General features: G+C 47.7%; 1 protein-coding gene across 1 annotated transcript in view; it reads left to right on the forward strand.

The window, feature by feature from the left end:
* The window catches only part of SLC6A5 (solute carrier family 6 member 5), a 55,478-nt gene that overhangs the window by 27,651 nt on the left and 11,462 nt on the right, over positions 1–16,365 (forward strand). Inside the window, exons 8-13 of the mRNA XM_047823241.1 lie at positions 1,011–1,145; positions 2,879–2,982; positions 5,903–6,027; positions 10,956–11,068; positions 11,817–11,948; positions 12,899–12,998. Coding sequence (XP_047679197.1) covers positions 1,011–1,145; positions 2,879–2,982; positions 5,903–6,027; positions 10,956–11,068; positions 11,817–11,948; positions 12,899–12,998 — 709 coding nt within the window. The remainder of the gene's footprint in view (positions 1–1,010; positions 1,146–2,878; positions 2,983–5,902; positions 6,028–10,955; positions 11,069–11,816; positions 11,949–12,898; positions 12,999–16,365) is intronic.

Here is a 16,365-nt window from a genome sequence, read left to right on the forward strand (position 1 = left end):
TAGTGAGTCACTGGACCTTTGCCCTCACACGACTGCCTTCCCACTTTCCCCCTCCACCTTCCACCTCATCTCACCTCCTTAAGTTGTATTTGGGCTCTAGATCTGGCTCAGGTGTCCTCTCTGTGAATCTTTTAGTAAACTCCCAGGTTGAGTACAATGCTTCCCCCGGAATTCATAGTGTCCCAGGTGAAATGGTGTGGCCCACTGTGCAGACATTGTCTCTGGGTCTTGCAGGCCCTCAGTCCCTTCATCTTCATGCATCTAACATCTGGCACAGTGCCTGGTTCATAGTAGGCCATCAATAAATACTAGTTGAGCTTCACTGCACTGAATGGCCATCCATTCTCAATCAGGCTATGCTAGTGGCTATGCTAGTTAATCCACAAAGTAATTTTTTTTTTAAAGAAAGGTGTTATTGTGTCCACTTTATAGTTGCAGAAACAGATTCAGAGAGCTTATGAGCTTGTTGAAGGCTACTCAGTGCCAGACGTGTGATTTCATTTGAACCTAAATGTTTCTAAGATCATGCTCTTTTCACCTGGCCAGGCTGCCTCACCTAGGGTGTCTGTATAAACAAGGATGGAAAGCTGAAGCTAAAAGACTCATCTCTAACGGTGGATTTAGTTAGGGTCCTCAAGTAGAGGGTGGGGTTGGAATTAGGGAGGAGGGAGGCTCCTAGCCTTCCTCCCTCGGTAGTTCCTCAGAGAGGTGTCCCCTCAGCAGCTGGGCGGGGTAAGGTCGCCCCAACCTTCCGCACTGCAGCCGACTTACCCACAGCCTTCACTGTCCCTTCACAGACTTTATTTCTGGTCCTCTCTGATCTTGGGTCCCGGTGCCTTCCCTGTGTCCCCAGCCCTGGCAGAGTTTGGGGACAACTACCGTGACGCCCTCACCGTCAGGTGCTTGTATCCAGATGACAGATCACCCTCCACTTCTGTTGATGCCTCTTTGGCATGGACACGTCTTGCAGGCATGCTCATTCTGGTCACTCTTTCGCGTGGTTCTTCCAGGTGGTGTACTTCACGGCCACGTTCCCGTACGTCGTGCTTGTGATCCTCCTCATCCGAGGAGTCACCCTGCCTGGAGCTGGCGCTGGGATTTGGTACTTCATCACACCTAAGTGGGAGAAACTCACGGATGCCACGGTGGGCTTATGCTTTCATTCACACCCCAGGGATGAGTCTCGCTCTGGGACAGTTTGACAAAAGGGGTCAGACTTCCTCCCCCAGGGTATCTCGCTGTCCGCGTTTACAAGGTCCTGATAACCTAGGACCATTACGCACTCAGGAAGTCTTTAACGAGAAGTGGGCAGCCGGAGGTTTTTTTCTGATCCCTGGAGTGGTTGTTCTACGTAGCTGTCCTGTATCCGGGGTTGAGGTGCAGGCAAAAATGAAGAATGCAATGCCCGTAATAGCACTGGGCCACCTCACACGACTCATTGGGTACTAATTATAGTGTGTTGGGAATGGAGTTTTGCTGGGTGGAAAATAACAGCAATTTGCTTAGGCAAACCACAGCAATTATAACTTAAAGGGCTCAGGCACATTTGCAGACTTCTGGCACACCCACACGGAGCCAGCACACATTTGGACTTCCTCTTTGCATATTCTGGACAGGCATATCCTATTCTCACATTCCCAACCCGAAAACCTCCAAATGAGGGGGTGATTGGCTGGTAAGTGAATTTCCTCACCTTGAAGAAAAATCGGCTTATACACAGTATATTAAGAACCTATAGCTTGGAATGGGTTTGTCTGCATGTAACAGAAAACCCCAGGTAATGACAGTGTGAACAAGACAATTTTCTTTCCCTTTGATGCACGGAAGGGCCCAATGTACATAGTTAAGCACTGGTTGGGTGGCTTCGCAGAGTCCCAGGCTCCTCTCTCTCTGTCCACATGTGACTCACTTCTGTGTAGTTGCCAGAACCCCTGCCATCATATCAGCATTCCAGGTAACACAAAGAGAGTGCGGAAAGAGGTGGAAATAGGTACCCTCCCTCTCTTAAAATAAAGGAGAAACCCCAGAAGTTCCACATGATACTTGTTTTTCACATCATTGGTCAGAAACTAAATCATAGGATAATCTTCTCGTAGCTGCAATTCCCCTTGATGCAGGGAGGGGGTCCTTTCACTCGACGAATGGCTGTCTTTACATGAGACCACAGCTTTGTTACTCAGGAGTGTGGGACAGTGGATGGTGGGGTAGGTGCACACTTGCCAGCACAGGCTTGAACTTTCTCTTTGCACATTATAAGCACAATTTAAACACTGGGTTTAATTTATAAAAATGATGGGAGGTCTATTGTACAAATCACATAAACCTCTAGCTCTGACTCCTGAGTGGCCATCTGGAGTTTTATGGGGACAATTAAGAGAGTTCACCAAGAGAACCAAGAGGCATTGTCAGCCAAGTTCGAGGAGGATGTGGCACCATACAATCCACTGGGCTGAGGCCCAGATGGTTTTACTAAGGCGAGGAGCTGTAGAACTCTAGAGTTTTAATACCAGCTGTAATCTGTAAGGACGTCAGTTTAAGAAGGTATTTCTTTTGTACCCATGACTACATTTGCTGTTCCGGTTATTTATCGAGCACGTATGCAGCTAGAGAGAGGGCTGTCCCCTTCTGTTCACTTCTACGTGGCAGGACTTACAAGCATGACCTGTATGTGTAGTCTGGTTTCCTCTCCTTCCATTAGAATGGAGGTTTAATCTCCCAGGGAATTTACTGCCCCTTTTTGGCTGCCAGCACAAATGATGTATGTTTCTCATTTGTGTTGGTGTGCCTTTCCCCCTGGGGAGATGATGTGGCCCTGACTTTGGGAGACTCCCCTCCCCTCCTCCAGTGACCTTGGATCTTCTCCCCCTTTGCCTCCCAGGTATGGAAGGATGCTGCCACTCAGATTTTCTTCTCTTTGTCTGCTGCATGGGGAGGCCTGATCACTCTCTCTTCTTACAACAAATTCCACAACAACTGCTACAGGTATGTGGAGGCACTTGATAACCCAGAGGTGGCTGCTGAGTGGGAATAAGGTCTGGGAACAAATCAATGGACTGACTCATCAGACACCTAAGGCCACACCATACCCTCACACGTAACCTGAGGTAGAGCCAGAGGGTTGCTTCCGGCATAGATGGAACCACCTGCTAAGTCCTAGCTGCCGGCTTCTGGTGGCCTGGACCCCAACCTGCAGGGCCGACTCTGACACATGAGCTCAGTGGCTCTTTATGTGATGGGGTTGAGCGTCCCCAGAGGTTGCTGTGCAGCTGGCTGTGTCCCGGGATAGTCATTTGTGAGCTATCTAGTCTATGGATACAGTTGTATGCTGGTCCCTGATGCAGTATGGTCACTGTCCCTTGGCAAATACATTGCCAGAGACCCCAGTAAGAAAGGCAGCAAGGTACAGGGGAAAGAGAACTCTGTTGATGAGCATGTTAATTCACAGAAATGTTAGTAGATGTGGTGGGCATCTTTTCACAATGTATATGCGCATCAAATCATCAGGTTGTATACTTTAAATATATTACAGATTGTATTTTTCAGTTATACCTCAGTAAAGCTGAAAAAACAATGCAAGATTTGAGTCCCTTTCCAGATCTATTAATCAGAATATTTGGAGGTGGGGTGTGCCCAGGAATCTATATATCCAGAGAGGATCCTCAGGAGATTCTGATACATAGTGACATTGAGAATATTTGGATGGTGTGATGTTAGGGAAGCCCAAAGACCTCCACCCAGGAGAGCCTGGAGAGCTCCTGGAGGAGATGACGTCTGAAAGTTAAATACATCTACGACAAACAATAAGAAAATACAGTCTGTTCTATTGTTGAGCTGATCTAAAATAGAAAAGAAGGAAGAGAGGAAGGGAGAGAGGAAGGAAGGAAGGCAGAAGAAGGGAGGGAGGGAAGGAAGGAAGAGAGGAAGGGAGGAAGGAAGCAAGCCAGCCAGCGCTAGAGTCAGATGGAATTGGATTTGAGTTATGAATTCATTTACTAACACGTGAGACGTGGGCAAAATACCTCATGTCTCTGAGCCTCTTTTCTCTCATCTATAAAATGCAGATTATATATATATATATATATATATATATATATATATATATATAAAATATAATATATAAATGGAGAGGTAAGAGATAATGTATGCAAAGTTTGTAGAACAATATTTCACACATAGTAGGTACTGAATCAATGGAAGCTGCCATTATTATTATTTTCTAATAATGTATGAGATATTTTGTGGATGAAGAGGAAAAGATTATAGTTAAGCTGTGAGCTGAGGTGGTTGGGATGGCTTCATGGAGGTGAGATCTCTACTGGGCCAAATTTCAGCAGGTGCAGGGGAGGTGGGAGTTTATTTCAGGTGGCAGGAACAGCTAGACGTGGGAATGAGACTGAATGTGATGGAGATGTGAGGTGGGAGCAGGTCTGTGGGACTGGAACAGAAGGTGTGTATGCAGGAGGCTAGAAGGAAATGGGCCTGAGCTGGGCAGAGGCCAGGTTGGAGACAGCTTTTGTACTAGCTTGCTAGGGCTTCCATAACAAATACCGCAGAGTGCGTGGCCTGAACAACAGAGATTAATTGTCTCACGGTGCTGGAGACTAGAAGTTTAAGATCGAGGTGTCGGCAGGGTTGATTTCTTCTGAGGCCTCTCTTTGGCCTGTAGATGGCCTTCTACTCCCTGGGTCTTCATGAGGCCCTGTCTCTGGGTGTGCATCTGTGTCTTAATCTCTTCCTGTTAGGGCACCAGTCATTTTGATCAGGTCTCACCCTAATGACCTCCTTTTAACCGAGTTACCTACGTGAAGACCCTATCTCCAAATATAGTCACATTCTGAGTAGCTGGGGTATTAGAACTTCAATATATGAATTTGAGGGCACACAATTCAGCCCATAATGGCCGGAATGCCAGCTAAGGTATGTGAACTTCTCTGGTCACGGCTGCTCATGAACTTATGACCCAAGAATCAGTCTGAACACTGTCCAAGGGGATGCATGGCTCTGTGCTTTGGGAGAAAGGAGGCTCTGTGATGTGGCAGAAAGAACATGGGCTGAGGCAGTAGGTCTGGGTTCAAATCCTGACCCACAATTAATTAGCCTATTTCTTTCCCTGTGCCTCAGTTTCCTTATCAGTAAACTAAGGGGCCAGATAAGGTGGGTTGTTTACTGAACACTTGCTCCGTGCCAGGCTCTGCACTGTGCAGAACATCACATGGTTCTCTCCTTACAACCACCTATGAGAAAGGTGGGGTCATTGCCACCATTTAAAATCACTGTGGAAGGAAATAATTTGCTCAAGGTCATGTGACCAACAGGTGGGAGAATCAGGATTTGAATTTCCTCTGAGGTTCCATCTAGCTTGACCTCTCTTTTGAGTCTGGCCAGGTTGGCTGGACAGGCAGGCTGGGAAACTGCAATTATATTGCCAGTAGAGGGCGCCGGGGTGAAGGCAGAGGGCTGGTCTCCTAGCCTGCCTCAACCCCTGGGCTTTTGTGTGCCCCACCCCAAGGTGTCCTCAAACCCTGGTGGCATTTCATGGTCCCACCGCCTTCTCTTCTCTCATATATGATTCCTGTCCTGGAGTCCTTAAAAGGCTCCATCCCGTCCGCTTCTGCTCTGATGGACAGTCTTGCCTCTGCTACTTTGATGAGGGCAGCCCTGGTTCGAGAGCACGTAGAACTAGAGTCTTGACCCAGGGGCCCTGGAGTAGGGCAGTTAGGAGAAATCTTTGGTCAAGACTGGTTGTTCCTTTCCGGCCCACAGTGAAAACATGTTTAGAAATGGGCACGTACACACATACACATGTGCATTCAAACACAGGGGCACACATTTGTGTGTCCTTCTCCTTGTCCCTTCCTGCTCACAGAGCACACCTAATGGCAAACTCTTATCTCTTCCCCAGGGACACTCTCATTGTAACCTGCACCAACAGTGCCACGAGCATCTTTGCCGGGTTTGTCATCTTCTCGGTTATTGGCTTCATGGCCAACGAACGCAAGGTCAACATTGAGAACGTGGCGGACCAAGGTACGGTGCGTTTGTCACCCCGCTGGCGCAGGACAGGCTCCAGTCTCGCCTCACGAGCTCCTGACCTATGCTCCCTTCTGGGAAACTGGCCTTCTGGAATAGGAGATGGTGGGACAGCCCAGCACCGCCTTGTGGAGAGACTCAGACAAGCTTGAGTAGGAAGCTCATGCAGGGTCAGAGCTGGCCAGTTCCCAACCAGAGGGGCTGGTAGAGAAGCCCCGTTCCTGCTTCCTCTCCTCTCTTTGGTTTTCCCTTTCCCCTCTTAATGCAGCTCCAGCCTGAATAAGTAAGATCTATGCCTGTTATGCCTGTCAGGGGCAGGTGGAGGATTCTTTGGGCAGCGCCCAAAGAGGATTCTCCAGCACCCTGGAGCTGATGTGGACACAGCCCGCTGCACGATGGCATCCCTCGCAGAGGGTCTGTGGAAACCGAGTGCTGATGCCTACTACCCGGAGCACCGACTTCAAAGCAGCTTTTCCTGACAAAGCATTTTCTGTTTGTTAGGTCAGGTGTGCTCTCAGGGCCTTCTGCTTAGTTAGCAATGCAGACCTGCATTTTTTTTTTTTTCCCCAGTGAGTGGAAAGGTTGGATGGTGGTGGTGGGAAGGATGTAGAAAAAATGTTTACTCTCCATCCAAGTGATCCCATATTAATGGCTAACATTTATATGGTACTCGTGAGTTTATAGAGAGCTTTCATTTTCATCTCAATCTGTATTTCCAGCACAGCGTTTTTGTAGATAGTGTTTAATATTTTTATTTAACTCTTTGTTTCCTCCCAGCCTTACTCCACAAAGGATCCCATGATTAAGGGATTTCATTGTGGCTACTGTCTGTCATTTCAGTCATTCTCTAACCAGATGTTCGTGGGATGCCTTGGTGTTGGAACAGCGCCGGGACTGTGGGGACAGGACAGGGCTTCCTTCAGGGAGCTCACTGCCATTCCCGGATCATGCTCCAATGCGAGCACTTGAGGGAACTAAGCCCTAGAAATGTCACCTTCTCCTCCGGCTGCTGCTGGGCTCTCTGCTGGCTCCCCAAGGATAATTAATTAGGGCTTCAGTGATGCTGCTGGTGCACAGTGGGCCTCAAAGAGTTAAAGAGCTGGCATACTCCAGGGGGGTAATTACCTCTGCCAGGAGAGAATGTTAACCCCCCAGGGTGTTTGGTTCTTCAGCACTGCATTAAATTAGAGTTGCCGAGTGAATGCTACCCCCCTGCCCTCCTTGAAACCTCTCAAGTCCCCGGGGAGCAGGGAGGGGAGGGAGGGGAGAGAAGGCCTTGTCCTGGGGGGGGGGTGCCTGTGCACCCCAGCTGTCCTCATTTCCTCTAAGCAGAGTAGCTGGAGCAGGGAGGTTCTGGCCCACTTTTTAGCAGATCTGAAGTGTCTGTGAGTTTTGTGACATTCCTGAGCTCATCGTGAGCCAGTGGCCATGTTGCAGGGTTATGATTCCTGAGATGTGTGGCCACCTTAGCTAACTCTTCTGAGCTCTTTCCTGCCCCAGGAAAAGGATTTGGAGGCACCTGTTGCTAAAACCCAAACAGAATTTTGTTTTTCCTTTATAAAGAAAGACTAAGACAATTGCCCATGTTTCTTTCTGAAAACTTCCCCTTTCCAGACTTTTCTCACTTCCTCTGATTTAAATGGGGCAAAGAGCACTTCTTACAGGTTCTAATGTGTTAAATCTCTGGTTGTCACTGGCACAGGGACAGAGTGCCTCATTCCGCATGAGGGAGTGGGCACTGGCTCATAAGGCCTCCTCTCAGACCCCCTGGGGCAGCTATCCCTTCATCTGAGTTTACACACATTCTTAAATGTGATTGGCAGGATGTCTGATTTTCTCAGGTATGATGGATGCTATGCAGAATCCAGGAGAGACATCTGGGGTCGGGCCCGCAGTCAATGTCAGCCCCACCCCCCCACCCCCCCCAGCTGGGCCATGTTGGCATGCAGACATCGGGTACATTTTTGCTGACCCAACACTAGTAACTGTGTTTTGGTCTTTACTCCAAAACAAGTTATCTTTAGTGACCTAACAATATTCTATTTTGTTTACCACTCCCTTCTTAGGGAGGCATTTTTGTCAAAGTCATTGCTGTACATCTCAGCCATATCGGTTTGGGGGGAGCTGAGGATGGGATTAGTGATGACACCAGCTGTCCTCTGCTTTTACGATGAGCATAGGGAAGGGGGCATGTTCTCAGTCATCTACCTCAGAAAAGCACCTTCCTGGGAAGTCAACCTTTAGGATCACCTGCCAACCACCTTCTTTGCTGCCTGTGGAGCTGAAACTCATGGTCAGAATCCAACCAGAAGCTCTATCAGCAGCAGAAATGCTCATCTACCCTCAGATAGACTGGGTTAGACTAGAGTAGATGAACACAGATGTGCATATTGGATTTAGAGTTCCCAGATCTAGGTCCCTAATCATTCAGAGACACTGCAGATCAAAATGAATACTCTCAAACAGGACTGACCATCCATCCAACTGTCTGTCTATCACCTGGATGCCAGTCCTTCCTTCCAAAGGCACAGTTCAGGCAGTGTATCCTCTGAGAACTTTTCCATTCGTAATAGGCTTCCCAGCAGAGTGGCCGTATCCAGGGTGTTGTGATCGGTTGTATTGCATTGACCAGAGCCCTGGTTGTGTTTTTAGAGACTCTCTAGGATAAAGCAAGACAGAGACCTCCTGTCCAAGTTGCTGACATGCAGAACCTCTTTGATCCCCTCTCATGGGAAGAGTATTGACGATCTTTGCGTACTGAGTTCTCACTATGTCCAGGCATTGTTCTGAGCCCAGTGTGGGTACTATTATCCACATTGGTAAGGAAACTGACGTCTGTCCAGAGAGAACAAGCCTCATCTAAAGTCCCACAGCTGGCAAGAGGAAGAGCCAGTTTTTCAGTCCACAAGGGAAATGGAGTATGCCCTCCAGCCACTGGGCTGTACTGCCTCCCAGTGGGAGAGGAGAGGAACAGGACTCGGACTCTATGGGACATAAGGGCCTCTTTGGGGAAAACTCTGCTGGGGCTCAGTCAATCCATTTTTCCAGTGGGGGAGAAAGAAAACCCTGAACTCTACAAAGTAATATAAAAATGTATTTTAAAAAAATCCACTTCCCAGCCACCTTAGATACACTGAGTTTGCTGAAAGTGATGCCTTCACCTGTGTACTTCAGGGAGGCAGATGTAATAGAAGCAGGCCGAATATTTTGAAATCATTTCCTGCCCCCTGAAAAAGCAGTAAAGCCCAAAGGGCCAAATCCTGTTAAAGCAATCAACCAGGTCCTCGTGTCGTGGCCGTTTCAAGACCTTCTTGTCCACTTTATGGGCCCGGCTGTCGCCAGAGCATTAAACTGGATTCCTTGGTGTTCTGCATTTGAGACCTATTTTGAACTGTAGTTTAATACAGACTTTTATGGTTCACATAGGAAGCCTTCAGAGGCTGGCTGTGCCGTCTGTTCAATAAATGCATAAAGCGAGGGTATCTTAAGCATTCAAGGCTTTATATTTTAAATACCCCAAGGCCCTCGGCAACATTAGGAACTAACAACCTGATAAATTCCAGTTTAAAAAAGTGCTGTTATGCTTGAGTTATAAAAACTCCAGGTGCTGCAATATCTGATTTCCAAACGTGCGGTGGCTGTGGATTAACCTGGCATTCGCTTGTCTCTGCCACTATCATTTAGTTTTCTGTTTACGAGGAAATCTGTAACTGCTGGGTCTTTAGCGATCGTGGGTCACAGTAATCTTCCCAGTGAGGCTGCGAGGCAGGCAGGAATGTCTGGCAGTCTTTGTGAGAGCAGAGAAATGGCAGCTCAGACCTCCTCTGCCAAGGCCACGTGTTGTATTTGCTGAAAACCCTGAATCAGAACCACTAGTTTGCAAGTTCCTTGTCCACTCATAATCACAGTGAATAATCTGTGGGTTCTGATGTTGTGCGAGGCATTGGTCTCAGTGCTGTGCCTGTGCTGTCTCATTTGTTCCTCGTAAACACCCTGTGAGGTATTTTTGTTATTCCCATTTGACAGATGGGCAAAATTAAGGCTTATAGAAATGAAATGGCTTGTCTTGAGTTGCATAGCTGGAGTCCTAGAGTCTGAATTTGGACCTGGATCTGTCTGACCATTAGAGTCCAATTTCCTTTAACCTTTACACTGTGTCTCACAGCTCCCTTTCCCCAACTAATTACCTGTGGATTGATGTCGCCCTGTCTCTACCAAGCCTTTGAAGGCAAGATAATAAAAGCAGTAGATGGATTCATGATTTATGCAAAAGGTTTCTCCTGGAGGAGTGACTAGGAGGAAAGACTGTGAAAGGCAGGAAATGATGTCATTCTTGGTGTGGTCTAACCTAGTGCTGGGTTTCTCAACCTCAGTGTTATTGACATTTGGGTTGCATAATTCTTTGTCATGGGGACTGTCCTGTGCATTGAGGGATATTTAGCAGCATCCCTGGCCTCTGCCCTCGAGGTGTCAATAATCATCCCCACCCCAGTAGTGAGAGTCAAAATTGTCTCCAGATATTGCCAAACGTCCCCTGGGTCAGGGGTGGGGGCCTAAACTCACCCTTGGTTGAGAATCACTGTTCTACAGGGTAATTATTATATATGCTCCCCCAACTCATCAACACAGAGATGGGGGGTTTTGTGGCATATGTGTGGGATACAGCCTGGCCTTGGAGTCTGAGTTTCTGCTGTGGCACTATTTTTAGCCTCACCTCTGAGTTCACTGAAGTGTGGGCCTGATTCCCTTAGTCCTTCCCTTCAAGGAGTTTGGGGTCTAACTGGGGAAGTGAAAGGAGATGAAGAAAAACAACCAGTGGAAGCAGCATATAATATGTCTGTGGAGAGGCCCCTGTGGGCTTCCTTCCAGGAGGAGGGCGTCTGGAGCTGGGCCTGTGTGCAGTCATCTGTCTTGTTCCTTTTCAGGACCAGGCATCGCATTTGTGGTTTACCCAGAAGCCTTAACCAGGCTGCCCCTCTCTCCGTTCTGGGCCATCATCTTTTTCCTGATGCTCCTCACTCTTGGACTTGACACTATGGTGAGCCGCGTCCCCTTATCAAAGGAAGAGCCTGCCCGAGGCCCTTCCTGAAGACCCCCTCGCCTGCTTCCTTTGTGCAGCCTGTGGCCAGGCTGGCCTTGGTGGTCTCTGAATGTTTCCCCGAGCAATGTAGGATGGTGAGGTACCTGTCCAGGGCTCAGGACAACTTTGTATTCATGGGTGACTCGTGGGGTCGTGCAAAGAAGCCGTTCCCTCTCCTTCCCTCCACTCTCCATGCAAGTTTTAGCCTGTGGACTTCCATCTTTGGTGTCACTTTGCCAATGCAAATTCTGTGGGGCTGGATAAGGGGGAATAATATGAGGTCGATTTTAGGGAGATTGCCGTGGGGCTGAGCCTGCCACAAATCTTGCCGGCAGGGGCTCAGACTTTAGTGGTTGGCGCAAAGAGGGGTTTTCCTCAAGTTGAAGATCAAATTAGAGGTAAACTGGAGGAAAGGAATTTACATCTCATGAATACCAAGTGAAGCTTCACATGTCCTGACGGATGAGTGTATGCAGTCTCTGGGGGCTGGATATGCAGTTTCTAGAGCTCACATCCTTTTGGATTCCCCTTGCTGGCCTTGTGGGTTGGACCCCAACAAAGCCTTTTAGATCCAACAGGGGAATGCAGTCCTAGGAACCAAACCTCATGCAAATACCTCTTTCCCCGGTGGGAAACACAAAGGACCTTGGGAACCTTTTGGGTTGGGTGGTTTGTCTCAGATGCCCCTCTCCTGGCACCGTTCCAGTTTGCCACCATCGAGACGATCGTGACCTCCATCTCAGATGAGTTCCCCAAGTACCTGCGCACACACAAGCCGGTCTTCACTCTGGGCTGCTGCATTTGTTTCTTCATCATGGGCTTCCCGATGATCACTCAGGTGAGCTGCCTGCTGGCCACAGGCTTGGGGTGGGGCACGTGGGGGCCTGATGGCTATCTGCTCGAGACTCTTAGTAGTAGCCGAGTCACTGCCATTCCAGTGTGGACAGCACCCAGTCATGAGGGATTCTGGCCACAGATAAAAACCCGTCACCTTGGCTACTAGTGTTACTTGTAGCATCTTCATAATTGAGATGTCGCTTCCCTGAGCCAACAAGGCAGGTGTGTCCTACTTTTAAGAAAAGAGAATACATGAAAATCCAAATTTACTGACCAGAGAAATTCCCAGTTGGTTACTCCTTACACACGGGAGTCAAACAGCTATTGGATTCCTTCTAGTCCTGCACGTTAGCTCGCTCAGTATACGTATTGCTTTTGCTCTCTCTCTCTCTCTCTCTCTCTCTCTCTCTGTGACCTTGAGCAAGTCACTACTTTGGGCCTTAGTTTCTTCATCTGTAAAATGATGAATTGGCATAAGATTGTCTCTAAGCCTCATCTGTCATGGAGAGGCATAAAGAGCAAGGTAAAGGTGCAGGGGGTTGTGTGAGGAGTGCCCAATGACACCTAAAGGTCATATGAAGGTCAGGGGAGTGCAGATTTAGGGGTAGAGCTGTCTATTGCTTAAGGCAAAAATGAAACCATCTGCCTGCTTTCACATATACGTCTTCAGATGTTGACCTTTGTCTTTTAAGAGTGAGATGTTAGATCCCTTTTCTGTGCTTGTTTTATTGATTGGCTCAGAGTCTCTCGAGGAATTGCTTTGCTAACATGGCAAGGCCCCCAGCCTGCATACTAGACTGGGATTAGGTTACCACTGTGGAGGGGAGGGGAGAGCCTTTGACTCCTGCTTGTATCTGACTCTCCTCCCCACAAGGCAAGGATTGGCTGTTCTAAGTGGGAAGAGCCAGGATCCAAGCCCGCTGGTGTTGACCGTTTTCTTTTACCTACCAGGGCGGAATTTACATGTTTCAGCTTGTGGACACGTATGCCGCGTCCTACGCCCTCGTCATCATTGCCATTTTTGAGCTTGTGGGGATCTCCTACGTGTACGGTAAGGAGATCGCCATGCTGACTGCCAAGGGAGGACTTAGTGTCATAAGGCATCCGTGGCAAGTGGGTTTTCCATATTTAATAAGATAATGACAGGTTTAATTGCGGCTCTTTGGGAAACATAAGAGAGCTGCACCTTTATTTCCAAATTTGCCTCGGGACCACCGTGATCCGAATTTAACTGAGAAGCAAAAGGTGGCTGATGGTGAAACTCAGAAATCCCTCTTTGTTTCAGAAACTCCTAAGACCATGCCTTTGGGTATGGTCTGACACGTGATGAGTTAGGATCTGTGGATGTGGCCAGATTAGGGAGGAGGAAAGCTGCTTTGCAGGTGTGAAATTATTTCATGGTCTTGCAATCCTCATCGAGCTTGAGGCAAGAAGTAGCTTCAGGGCTGGGCCTCAGATACCACAATGAGAAAAGAGACCACCAGGCTCGCTGGTCTTAGGAAACTTTATTAACATAATGGAAGTCTGTGATGCAAGAACTCAATCTGAGCTTTTCCCGGGAATGAACTTCCAGTTTCCTTACAGTTTAGTCTGTTCTATTATCACCATGGCAACCTGCATCCCGTAATTAATGGGGGCTATTATCAAGAACAATAGGAAGGTAGGGCAGCAAATGCCATCTTTGCCTTTTGTGTGGAGGTGCTTGTGCTTGGTGGGGGGGTGTCTCACCAGGGGCTCTCCTGGCCCCCCTGTGTGCACTGCCAGTCACACAAGCAAGCCTTACTGGGTTCAAGGCACGAATGACTTCTCCGTACCTGGAAGTCTTAGAACCATCCACAGACTAAGGCCTCCCTAACATAGATAAGGTCACCAGAACCAGGAATGTGAACAATGCCAGTACAGACTATTTGTATATTAAAACCAAAAAGACATAGCAGCATGCTCTAAACTAAAAAGAAATGCAGGGTATCACTTGGAACACACGATACACATAAAGGACAAATGTCTGGAGGAAGAGGGGTCAGGCCAGACAACTCTGCAGAACTCCCCCTTTTAATTAAAGCTGGGGGCCCAGAAAACTTCACTGTACGGCCAGGTATCTGTCGTTGGTAGGAGCATCTTGCTTGTAACGCAGTTGTTAACTTCCTGCCCAACAGGTGCTCAACAGCTTCTTGCTCTCCTGAAAACTTCATTAAAATGGAGGGGTGGTGGTGATGATCACGATGTGAAAAGGAAACGTCTTGGGTGCAAAACTTGGGTGCCCCAGAAACAGGAAGATACTACAGTCATTTGGGTGTTGGTGGAAGGGACATTGGTCTCAGTCTAGAAATCACATCCCCGTTGCCGGGAGAGTTTAGTTTCTGCTGGCCAGAGACATGGGGCCAGTACTTTGGGCGGAAAAGATAGCCTGGAGTTGGCAGTGAAGGCTGATTGAGGACCTGCCGTTGAGTCAGGGTGAAGTGTCAGAGAGCCTTCTACCTGAGCAGACACTGGCAGGAACCCAGTCAATGTACCACTGTGAATCTTAGCTCTGTGCCCAGACACCAAAGGCTTTGCCACGGAGAGGCAAGAAGAGGCCCAGAGGCCCCCTTTTGGAGACTCAGCCCCTCGTGGTGGTCCGCTGGCAGAGTCAGGACGGAACTTCATTTGCAACCTTGGACCAAGTGCAGAGAGCTGTCTCGACCTCCTCTACTCTGTGTCCTTACTGCCGACTGCCACAAAAGGCACACTTGCACAATTCGATTCTATAAAACAGTGCTTCCCAGTGTGGATTACATACATCATTAAGATAGAGGCCTTTAAAATTTTCTGTTTTTAGAAGTGAAATTGCGCCCCCTCCCCATTATAAATCTGATAGTAGATTTCTTGGTTCGGAAGGAAAAATAAACCCTGAGTGCCTTAGTCCCTGAGCTGTGCTAATTTTTCTGGGACCATCAAGAAAATTATCTGGACTCTAAGAGAGCTGGCGCTCAGCAGCCTCCAGAACCAGGCCGACTCTGTGTTGAGCTCAGGGTGAGCGCAGTAAGTAGGCATGAACCTCTGATTTGGACCTGGATAGAATTTTAAGATTTTTTTTAAGTTTATTTATTTATTTTGAGTCAGGGAGGGACAGAGGGAGAGGGAGACAGAGAATCCCAAGCAGGCTCTGCACTGTCAGCATGGAGCCCGATGCAGGGCTCGAACTCACGAAACTGTGAGATCATGAGATCATGACTAGAGCTGAAACCAAGAATCAGATACTTTACTGACTGGGCCACCCAGGTGCCCTAGATCTGGATAGAATATTAAGAAGTGAATCTTAGAAGAAAGGAAAAGCCTGAACATGTATATAATTCACACTCCAGAAAGTGGTATGTTCTTTACTCAGACGATGAGGCCAGACTAATGCAAAGTTAGTCTTAGGCCATTTAACATAGACCTGTGAAGAATGAAAATGAACCTGACTGATGTGAGGCTCTCCCTTCCTGACTAAGCAAGTGAATGGCAGAGATTTGTGTTTTCTTTTTGGTTCTAATAGTCTCTAGACTCAAGATTCCAGAGGAGGAAGAGGTCATTTGAACACATAAAATATGGTGGGTGTACTTTGCAAGTTTTATCTTTGGATTTGAGTAGCTGATTCAGGTTCTGCAGTCAGGATTCCTCAAAGGCCAATATCTGGGTTTGAGGGATCCAGATTGAAAAGTGGAACTCCCTATGTTCTGTGTAGGTGAGATCCCTTTAAGAGATTTTTAAATAAATAGAGTCACTTGGAAAAAATGATTTGTACCTTCCTGGAGCTCATCAGTTCAGGAGACTTCTGTCTGGGGGACCTTGTACCTGAACTGCTATCACAAAGACCTCCTGTCTGCTATCTGCTAGACTCTACATTGTGTGTTTCCTCTAAGTTGCAATATGTTAAATTATCTTGCTTGTGTTTTCAACTTTGGTCAGTTACTTGTTTCATATCTCAGCCCCCAGACTGTCTTTCTCCACATCCTCATGAGGGATGTTAGATTCACACCAAACAGTGGCTTTTACATGATGGAATATGTCCTTCTTCAATTCTTGTTACCCATCCTGCAGGCCGAACTCATCGAGGGTTTTGTAGTACAAAACAAAACAACCAAGTCTCTCCAGAACTCTACGCATGCAAGCTTAACTTTGTTCCTCATGACTCCACCTTCTTTAAGAACATTGTTGACTGAAATGTCACTGTCTGCCTCTCATTCAGAGTGCAAATTCCCCCAGCAACATTTGCTGCGGCTCAGTAAACATTAGGAAAGACAGGCTGCAGTCCATTAATAACTCACACAGGTAAATGTGTGAGTAAATGAACAGGTATTTATTAGGTGCTTACTGTATGTCCTGTGTGTTCCTAGGAAGGTGGGGAGGGATATTTAGGCGACTTGCCAGCTAGCTCCAGGAAGAGTAAGGCCACT

Source organism: Prionailurus viverrinus, chromosome D1 (genome assembly GCF_022837055.1).
Source record: "Prionailurus viverrinus isolate Anna chromosome D1, UM_Priviv_1.0, whole genome shotgun sequence".
Lineage (NCBI taxonomy): Eukaryota > Metazoa > Chordata > Mammalia > Carnivora > Felidae > Prionailurus > Prionailurus viverrinus.